Source organism: Triticum aestivum, chromosome 1D (assembly GCF_018294505.1).
Source record: "Triticum aestivum cultivar Chinese Spring chromosome 1D, IWGSC CS RefSeq v2.1, whole genome shotgun sequence".
Lineage (NCBI taxonomy): Eukaryota > Viridiplantae > Streptophyta > Magnoliopsida > Poales > Poaceae > Triticum > Triticum aestivum.
This window is the reverse complement of record NC_057796.1, coordinates 338,613,539-338,624,242: the sequence shown is the minus strand read 5'-3', so window position 1 is coordinate 338,624,242 and position 10,704 is coordinate 338,613,539. Positions and strand designations below refer to the sequence as shown.

Below are 10,704 nucleotides of genomic sequence, written 5' to 3'. Positions count from 1 at the left end.
AGTGCATGTTGATATTAGGAAGGATATTAATCGTGGCACTCAATTAATATTCTCTATAATATCAAAATGAATACCACACGTCATTTCTATATAAGATGCCAAAATGATAAGTGCCACAAGTCAGGTGTGTGGCACTTTGGCCTTGACGCTTTTTGATGGCAATTCCAGTCACGCAAGAATGGCAAATTCCAACGACACATGACAAGTTTCTGTCAAAATTAAAATGAAGCACGATGTGGTCATGAGTTGCCATACTCGCATCACTGAACTTGCAATAAAAATGCTCGAAGTTGCCATGTGCTCGTACCTGACGTGTGGCACTTATCAGGGTCCTTAAGATATGGCTACTCTCTCTTTCCTCATTAAATAGGTTGTCACATCTGATTTTTACCTATGAAACCGTGCTAACATACAAGCATTGGGAATGCCCAAAGGCCTCTTTCACTGCACAGTTGCTTAGATGAGCTGCTAAGCGCATTAAAAAGTTTAGCGGCTAAAGTCCTCAATGCATATGTGCTAATTTGTTGTTGACAAGTGTTACTTGTGATATGCGTTGGGATTTCCCCGAAGAGGAAGGGTGATGTAATATAGTAGCAGATAGTATTTTCCTGAGTTAAGCACCAAGGTTATCGAATCAGTAGGAGACACCAAGCAAACAAGACAAGGATACCTCCACACACAAAGCAAATACTTGCATCCAACGTGGTCAAGAGGGTTGTCAATCCCCTTGTACTCGTTAATTGTAAGGATCAAATATGATAGTGGTAGATAGATAAATAAAAATTAAAATAAAAGATAATAAACTAATGCAAGGTTTTTTAGGGTTTTAGTAAATATAAAGTGAATGGACCCGGGGGGTCATAGCGTTACTAGAGGCATCTCTCTCATTGGCATAGTAACGGTGGGTAAACAAATTACTGTTGGGCAACATATAGGCATTACTTCCAAGGCAACTAGACCATTAATTTTACTAAATCTACTACTATTGCTCCACTCCTTGACGGCTATCGAGCATGCATCTTGAGGTATTAAGCTCATAACAAATAGAGTAATGCTTGGAGCATGATGACATAATGTAGACAAAGTAAAATCAATTAATATGATTGTACCCCATCGTTTTACCCTTAGTAGCAACAATACAAATACGTGCATTGCAACTCCTCCTGTCACAGAGTAAGGACATCGCAAGATTGAACCTACTACCAAGCACCTCTCCCACTGAAGATAAATCAATCTAATTGACCAAAGAGGATAGGTAGATCAGAGAGAAATATAAGGCTATAAATCACACATAATAAATCTCAGAAAAGACTCAATTACTTTCAATGAAAAATCTAATCATAAACCCATAATTCATCGGATCCCAACAAAAACACCGTAAAGATTACATCGAATAGATCTCCGGAGAGATCATTATATTGAAGATTAGATAGAGGGGGAGAGAGAGACTCACACATCATCATGGAGGCAGCAAGGTTGATGAAGATGGCCTCCGTGATTGATTCCCCTTTGGACAGAGTATCGGCGGAGGCCTCCAGATGAGATCGCGCAAGAACATAGGCTTGCGGTGGCGATAAAAATGTTTCAGGTCTCGCTCTGGGGTTTCTAGATTTTAGGGAATTTATAGCGCCGGAATTAGGGCAAATGGAGCCTCGAGGGCCCCACAAGCTTAGGGGCACGCCACCTGAGCTTGTGGGCCTCTGATAGGTCTTCTAGCCCTCCCCTAAAGCTTCTAGGGTCTCTTCTGGTCCATAAAAAATCACCGTAAAGTTTCATCGTGTTTGGACTTCCTTTGGTATGGTTTTTCTACGAAACAAAGAAATAGGAAAAAAAAACAGGAACTGGCAGTAGGCACTGAGTTAATAGGTTAGTTCCCAAAAATGATATAAAATGACGTATAAAGCATAAAAATTTAATAATATAGTGGCATAAAACAATAAAAATTATATATACATTGGATACGTATCAATAAGTTATCTTCATTTAATTACTTAGCAACTAAACTCTTCCATACATTAGTGAGCTTCCTTCATTTAAGTGTTTTGCATAGGTTCACGCACTTGGCATTGTCTCTTTCTAGGATCATCAAAGTGTTCTCTCTCCTCCTTAACTGTTTTGCCATGTCATTTTTTCACTTATGTGACATGCTTAACAACTATGCACCATGGAGCAATGGGAGTACAAAATATAATCTAGGGAATACAAAACACAATTCTAACTTCAAAGGCATTAAAACATTGTGGGCCTGCTTGGTTAAAAGACAACTCGGTATTGCCACTCACTTGGTGTTAGCAAGGTGTTTGGGTCATAGCTACGGTGAATCGGTGATGCAATTTTTCCTCCTAAGCCCCGCAGGTCATGCTCCATCTGTTCTAAATTAATTAAAGTTCTAGTTTTGTCAAAAATCAAACTTCTTTTACTTTGACCAAGTCTATAGAAAGATGTATCAACATTTATAACATCAAGATAGTTTCATTGATTCAGCATGAAATATACTTTCATAGCATATACATTTGATGTGGTATATATATTAGTATATTTTTCTATAGAGCGGACAAAGCTAGAACTCTTATTAATTTAGAACAAATGGAGTAGCTACATATATTTGTGTGGAGGTTGATTAAGTTGTGTCTCCATTGATTTTGACAAAAACTAGATAGGAATATTTTACATACAAGATATCCTTAGACATTAACCAAAAAGCATGGTTTGCACGCAAAAAAAAGGAATAGATCACAAGTTGCATAGAGGCCCTTTTCTTTTTGAAAGATAAAAATACATTTTGAAATCGTACGAAATTATGTGCCTACCAAATTGTATCTTTTTTAGATTACGCATTTTTTAATAAAAGTGTATTAACATGTAATGCACATCTATATGTATATGTAGGGAATATTGCATAACTATTGAAGATGCCCTTAGTCGGTCCGTCACAAGTTCACATCATCCACTATAGACTTGTACAATTTGTGAGCATGTGCGTCTGTACCCCGCTATTCTACTTTATTCTCCGCTACATCATCCCATACACATTATTTTATAGAATATATACTTTATCAACGACAACATCATAACTATTGAAGATGCCCTCAGTCAGTCCATCACAAGTTCACGTGCATCTACTGTAGACATCATCTGTAAAGTTAGCAAAGGTGTCTTTTCCCACATGAAATTTGACCTCTAGCAGATGGATTTTCTATGGCATGCATCGATATCAGCCCACCTCTCTCCTACGAACCACTAGATCTTCTAGGCATTGCATTTGTTTGCGTCCTCGCTTGCAACACCCGAGCTAAACATCGCCCATCAGCCATTAGACGAATGATTAACTGAGGGCCTCGTTGGTGAAGCGTTTACTTCGTTCATAAACGTGCGTTTTAGTCAGTGTAAATGCAGAGCAATGTACCACTTTTGTGTGCTCACAGCTCAAGTAACAACACAGTTGTGAGAACTTATACAAAGCAAAACCATCTTTGTTTCCTTACCAGAAAAGTCCACTTTTCAACGAGAACGGCGTTTTGGCACATGGAAGCACGCGCTTCTGGTTTTAAAATGTGTTTTAGACATATTTTGAAATGTCAAAAAAATTCAAACAAAAACTTGACGCGTACATCTTAATATTGTACATGTTCACAAAGTCATTTTGCGAAAAACAGACAACTTATGTGTTGCATATGAAAAAGACAAAACCCGATGTTAAAAAATGCTTTTCACAAGACATCCTTTTGTCTTTTTTACACAAGCCGCAAAAAATGTCGGTTTTCTCCGAAACTTGACGTGCACACATATAATGTCGAGATGTATGCACCAATTTTTTTGTAAATTTTTTCACACTTTGAAAAAAAAAAATCGCACGCAGGAGCGCGCGCTCCCGGGAGCACCAACGAATTTCCGACTTTGCGAACCTCAGGTTACCAACGGTATTGAAAGTTTAGGGGTGCAGTAATAGGCTTTGAAGTTGAGAATTGATTCTTAAACCAAGTGGTAACTTGAAGGTCGAAAAGTGGACTTTTCTCTTTTGAAATAGAAAAAAAATCCTTAACTTTTACATGCAATACAGTAGAAAGTTAGAAACATGTTTAAGTTGATCAGCTGAAAATGAAGAATTGCATGTTGATGCCTAAATATTTATTAAGTATTGAATGCATTAAAAATGTTGCTAAACACTGCAATTATAATACTGCAACAACAACTCATCTGGAATCAACACTTGAGTTTCTTTCATTTTTCCTTTGTGTCCGCCAATGCACTCACTGTTACATCGTCTTACAAGAATCAACATATAATATTATAACCTGCTCTTGGTTACAGGAATTACTGCACCTAACATGTCCGACTAAACAACACTCAAAAGCTCAATGTCCACACAAGAACAAAATGTTTATATATCCGATAAAGATTACAGACTCGGGTTCTCGCCGGAGCAAACTCACGTACCCAATGAAGGTTACAGATTGAGGAGGGGCCTTCCTCATGGAAATCGGCTAATTATAGGAATCACCTGTGCATGCCTCTTGGCGTAAATCAGCGACACATCTCTTCACTTTCACATTATAGGAATGAGCTTGGCTGGGCAGCACAGTTGATTGTGTCGGCGACCTTCAGTGAAGCTTTTATGGCTTTGGACACATTCTTTTGTTGGAATTGCCTCTTCAAAGAATATGTAGAAAAAATCAACACACCGGTGAGGGGGGAAATGATGCACGCAAACTTCTTTTACTCTGCGTACTCGAATTCAGGATCCATATCTAATTTCCTTTTTAGACGCGACTTGTCAGCACTGCAAAAGAGGTTTAAATGGTCAATTTTTCACATGAAGAGAGCTGAATAAATATAATCCTAGATTCAATAGGCTCACTGGTCACATTTTAAAAACTGGAATAAGTTCCAGTGGTCATACTAGTGCTGTTTACCTATTCAATGTTGGTCGAGGAGCTGGTCGTGTGCCAAACACAACTCCAACATCAACTGACATTGGTATTCTAGAACTCTGACTGGACATGCCCTCGCTGCGCCTCATGCCTGTAGTAGGATGCTCTTCTGCTTTCTCTGCTCGATGAGCATTGATTTCCATCCCATCAGGGGCAGACACTCTGCGCAACTTCCTTGGCGGGGACACAACGACAGGGCCGCCCTGCAGATTCAGATCAGGTATCTTGTCATTCCCTGGGTCCCCTTTCAGCTTTGGCCTTGGCAGCAAATTTGGTTTTGTTGGAGCTGGTACTGATGAGAAGTACCTTCACATGAAACATGAGCACAGTTTCGTTAGGCATACTGGTAACAGAGAAAGGCTCGTGTTTCTGGTCGGTCACATTCACATCAGCATACCTGTGTTCTAGAGCCTGCTGAGCAGTGATTCTTGCTTTTGGGTCATATGTAAACATTCTTGACAGAAGATCCAAAGCATCGTCACTGGCCATTGGAAACAACGAACGAAGAGGAGGAGCAGAGACAAACTGGTATTCAACGTAATCTGGAAGGCAAACCATGTCTGGCCATTGAGAAGACTTTGGGGTTCCAAATGCCGCAAAGATCTTCCCGAGTTGATCAATGTCACTAGAACCCTGCATCATTTAATTTTAGTAACTTGGAGTGCCCCTGAAAGCTCGTCAAATGCCAAAATGGAAGTTGCCAATCATTTACTTAAACTAGAGTTTCGCAGTTTCAAACCAAGGCACACCCTTAAACATGCCACCCAAAAGGAATGTTTGTCACCCTCCCCAAGGATTAATCCAGGAAAGGTCATTCTTTAGAAGTAGCATCCTAAAGGATTTAAGAAACCAATGCTTAGAAAAGCCACATGTGGGAATGCTGTCCTAAATGATGAGTATAGACTATAGGGCATTGTTTCTCCAAAGCATGAGTAATCATCATATGTGGTACCATTTGTTAGACATTTTTTTTGATAAAATATCAGCAAATACATACTTCTAGTTCACTTATAACCGGCACCGGTTCTCATATTTTTCACCTTCCGCTACCATGATGAACCGCATCCATGAACTTTCCAATACACAAGATCGATTGGACTGGGGGGGGGGGGGGGGGGGGGGGGGGGGGTAAGAAAACAGACTGCGACAACTGGCCTTAATAAAAAATGCTCGATCATTCACTTGAATGAAACATAGTTATGGTCGATTCACCAACATTAAACGTTCATGTTATCTAGCCACACAGATTCCTCGATATATTTGTACCTCAGATCAAGTCCACAGAGTTTTATAATACAGGCAGAATGATAACCAGTAAGTAAAAGTTCAATTTTCAGTGGTACCCTACTGGGTAACCAGAAGTGCCCAGAACAGTGAACACTGAAAACCTTTCTGTAGTTAAAACAAGTAGGCACCCTACTCTCAGCTATATGTTCACCCAAAACATATTATGCATGTACAGAGTGCACATAACCAAATAAACAAAAGACTATAATATCAGATGGGGAGGAGGAAAACACAAGGCATCATTTATACACAAGAGATTGGAAGGAAGAAGAGAAGTGATGCATTTTTCCTGCCAAGCTTGAGAAACCAAAATCAACATGGTATTTACTTTTAGGTTTAGATTTCGCCAATTCTGGGCAAAAAAGAAAGTACAGTTCAAGGGAATTAACTAAATCTGGTAAAGCAGCCTTAGTACCAACCACAACCATATCTCTGGAACCTAGTCATTGACCTAGCCAAGAGAATATTTATATGCAAACCAGCCCCACTGATTACCAAAAAAACAATATTGTGAAGTTGAACTACATATTTGTGCGAACAAGAAAACAGGTATACCAAAATATGAACCGAGCTTACTTCATTTGAACCTTTCTTTATCACTGCTGTATTTTGTTTCTTTTCAGTTTTAACACGTCTGGCATAAATGCTTGCATGCTGTGTGGCTAGGAGCAATTAGCTCCCGGTTCACACAATCTACTGTCAAATGTTTAAATCCTCCAAAAAGAAATTAAGTCATACTCCCTCTGTAACATAATATAAGACGTTTTTGGACACTGCCATGGACTCTAACACGTCTTATAAAATGTTACAGAGGGAGTACATTTTTTTAACATTAAATTAAGTTACACATTTTTACCTTAAATTAAGTCACACATGAAAGCAGTTTGTTTAATTAATCCATTAGCGGGCTCAAAGCGGTCTACTTTCTGGGACAACACAAGAACTCCACAGGAGCAGACCAATTTCCAGTTTTTCCCAGCTGTACTTACAGTCCGGTCGAGCTTTCAAAACAATGTTTTGAGTTGTGACATAAAAACTGTTTCACCCATGCAGTTATCACATCATCAATGAACAGTGTACTTAGCCATACACATGTTACATTCAGAGTCAAAGACAATATATCTTAATCAGACATAGATTCAAATGAATAAATATAGTGACCATATTGAGAAAACTGAGAGGCTGTTAAACCTGGAGAAATGGTCGTCTAAGCAGCAACTCGGCAAAAATACAACCAGCAGCCCAAACATCAACGGCAGATCCATACTGCTTAGTACCAAACAGTAACTCTGGCGCTCGGTACCATCGCGCAAAGACCTAAATGTGGTGAAAAAACAGTCAAATTTCAAGGGTCCATCAGGACAATGTAACTCAAACAAAAGATAAAGTGCAAATTAATCACATTGCAGTAAACCACACTATGAAATAAGCTTAGAGATGGTACTTGCCTAGGTGATGTTTAATGTTGTACTGAATAAAAGGATGGACTAAGAGATCTTCCAGATATAATGTAACTTTTTGCTGGGAGGATCTAATGTAACTTGCAAGAATGAAAATCCACAGCGAGCATAAATCATTTACAGTTAGCATCCTTTTCTGATCAGCATCGGTGAGTTTGAAAGAAGTACCCTTGTTAAATCAACATTTTTACTCCCTCCGTTCCTAAATATAAGACGTTTTGGCAACACAATTTGAACTGCCAAAACGTCTTATATTTAGGAACAGAGGGGGAGTAGCACTTTTCATAATTACATCACCAAGGAATCAACAAAGAGCAATCCAAAAGCTCATATAGGAAGCAAATTATCATTCAGATGTCCTCAGAATAGCTCAATAGCATAAGATAATGTACATGTTTGTTCTATCCAGAAAGCTTTTCTATCCTAGAATAGTCAGCAGCTCCAAGGATACTTCACTTAGCTGGTTTAAGATATTTTATATTTTAAACTTTAGCAGGCAATTGATACCGCGAGGAGATATAATTTACAGACAAATCTATCTACCTCCAAAGTGCCATGGTACTCCAAATTAATATTGTTATTGTTAATAATCGACAAATACTGGCAAGCATGTATCATGTTCTTAATGGATAAGCAGAAAATTAGAAGCATCAACCAGCACTATACAGACTGCCTAGAGGCATATAAAGCATAGGAAGTAATAATACTACTTGAAGAAAGTTGCCACCGTACAATTTTATTTCTATAACCAATTTCTGGGATTTCTAAGAGTCCGGGACACAATTAACAGAATGCATATTCACATATATCTATTAACAAGAACCTGGTGAGTGAAGTTCCGTTCTGGGCTCCCGAATATGCGTGCTAGACCAAAATCGCCAAGCTTGAGCTGTCCTTCAGCACCGATAAGTAGATTATTTGGTTTCATATCCCTGCAGTACAGCTTGTGTTAAAGACTCGAATGTTGTTTTCCCAAAAAGAAATTAGCCAGATAGTAGGTACCTGTGCAGCACCCATTTCTTATGGCAAAAGGCTAGACCTTTCAACATCATCTGAATATAAGATTTTATGTCTGCTGGAGATAATACAATGTTCCTATCACGAATGACTGCTTCCAGGTCTGTTTCCATAAACTCAAATACAAGGTGCAAGTTTCCCTTGTAAGGGAAAGCATCAATCAACTCTATAATATTAGGATCTTTCAGCTCCTTAAGCAGCTTGATTTCCCTCAATGCAGTGAAGTTGACGCCTTCCTTGTACTTCCCTAAGCGGATTCTCTTGATAGCAACTGTCTCCCCAGTCTGAAAATAAAAGGCATGCCATTTATGATCATTAGCTCAAACGGAATGAAGTATCACAACTGAAACCTGAGCAAGCATCATCGAAAGCAGAAAGAAACCTGTCAAGATTCAATCCTAGAGACCTGAAAGAGTTAACTTGGGAATACTGAACACCTCTTGAATGAAATTTTAACACCTTGGACCCCCTAGCCCTACTATCCAGAGACGCAAGACTATTAAGGACCAAATGGCATGACCTGTTATTCCACTACAACAGATTTGCCAAAACCTGCACTGCAGCTAAAACCCACCATAGTGTCAACAGGACCAGCTCAATCAGCGATGCCAGTGAACGAACGAAACAAGGTGAATTACATTCTCCTAGGAGCTAATCACGCATGGCGGGAGGCTAGCCTGCTCGGCCTCTGCTGAGAAACAACCCTAGCCAATTCACGCCGAGCCCAGAACAACCAGCGAGGCCAATTCAGAGAGCTGCCGCGACCAAAAGCCCTAAACCCTAAGCTGAATCGCTCCACAACCTATATCCACCAGAAAGCAGACGGACGGACCAAGGGGGAGACGGAGCCGCCTGTGGCCTAATTCTCGAGGGGCGGGCGCAGATCAGCGCGCCGCGAGGGTTTAGGAGCGGGGGCGGGGGGGGAGGGAAGGTCCGACCTTGGTGTCGATGGCCTTGAATACGACCCCGTACGTGCCCTCTCCGAGGACCTCGCGCTTGAGGTAGCGGTCCGTGACGCGCTTCTCGCCCGCGTCGTCGCCGCCGCCGCTCGCCATGTGGGGCGGGGCCCACCGCCAGCCTCCCCTCCGGAGGGGGCGGCGCAGGAGCGGGGGATCCCGGAGAGCGCGGGGGAGGGGGCGCTGCGGGAGGGGCAGGCGGGGAGGCGAGGGGGCGGCGGGTGGGGGCGCGGCGAGGTGCGGCCCTGCCGTTCGGCGCCGGGGGAAGAGGAAGGAGGAAAGGAAAATTCCGTGTTTTCGCACTATATTTCGGCCTATAGGTGTTTGTTCCGGATTCCGTTTGTAAATGGGTTTGCCTTTTCTTTCTTGGTCTTGGACCGCTCCTCCACGCCCGTTGGTTGATTGTGAGCTGGGCCAGCTCGCTCGCTGCTGAGGGTTCCTTGTTTCGGACCGTTTGAATCGCGAGCAAAGACCCTAGGGCAGAGCCTAGCTAGTACTGAGGGTGTATCAGTTTTTCTTTCACGTCTCGCCAAAAAAGAGTTTTTCTTTCACGAACTGATCCTAGTTGGAATGGTCACCAGATTTCAAGTCCTATACTTGGCATTGGTTCTATTTTTCTGAATTTATTAGAGCATTCCGGCGATGCGCGTCATAGGGGTGAGTGTGGCAACCAACCCACCAAACGTACTACGAAGGCGTTCGTCAATCTCAAGATGATGTGCCAACTCGATCTCTTTAAGATGCTTGTAGAGTAGAATGTGTGTATATGCGTTTATAGGGATGAGTGTATGTGCGTATGTATGAGCATCTACATCTGTATTGTGTTAAAAGAATAGTTTTTGTTTCCAATACCACGGATCTATTATAAAAGATTCACTAAAATAGAAAAGCATCTCAAACATAATAAAAAAAATACATCGAGATCTATGGACCATTTAACGACCACTGCCACCGCCAGAACGAGTTGTCGACACGTCACTATCGCCGCTCCCATAACGGAGCCATCATGACCTGGCCGTGAAGTTGTTATCGGTGCGGACGCACGCCGTCGCC

The 10,704-nt window shown here is 41.2% G+C and overlaps 1 protein-coding gene across 1 annotated transcript; it reads right to left on the bottom strand.

Annotated features, from left to right (window-relative positions):
- Positions 1 to 4,198: 4,198 nt before the first annotated feature.
- Positions 4,199 to 9,986, bottom strand: LOC123181894 (cyclin-dependent kinase D-1). The gene is made up of 7 exons (XM_044594300.1): positions 9,634 to 9,986; positions 8,681 to 8,979; positions 8,502 to 8,610; positions 7,410 to 7,535; positions 5,329 to 5,564; positions 4,914 to 5,237; positions 4,199 to 4,780 (listed from the first exon to the last, which is right to left on the bottom strand). The coding sequence occupies exons 1-7, from the start codon at positions 9,748 to 9,750 to the stop codon at positions 4,717 to 4,719; spliced, it is 1,275 nt and encodes a 424-aa protein (XP_044450235.1). The 5' UTR covers positions 9,751 to 9,986; the 3' UTR covers positions 4,199 to 4,716.
- Positions 9,987 to 10,704: the final 718 nt, after the last annotated feature.

What these genes read in the sequence shown, in the direction of transcription:
- LOC123181894 (XM_044594300.1), bottom strand. Translation starts at nt 9,750, where the DNA reads ATGGCGAGCGGCGGCGGCGACGACGCGGGCGAGAAGCGCGTCACGGAC. An exon ending in AACGGAACTTCACTCACCAG is followed by an intron (nt 7,536 to 8,501) that starts GTTCTTGTTAAT and finishes CACCACATTTAG; the next exon opens with GTCTTTGCGCGATGGTACCG. An exon ending in CAGCAGGCTCTAGAACACAG is followed by an intron (nt 5,238 to 5,328) that starts GTATGCTGATGT and finishes TTTCATGTGAAG; the next exon opens with GTACTTCTCATCAGTACCAG.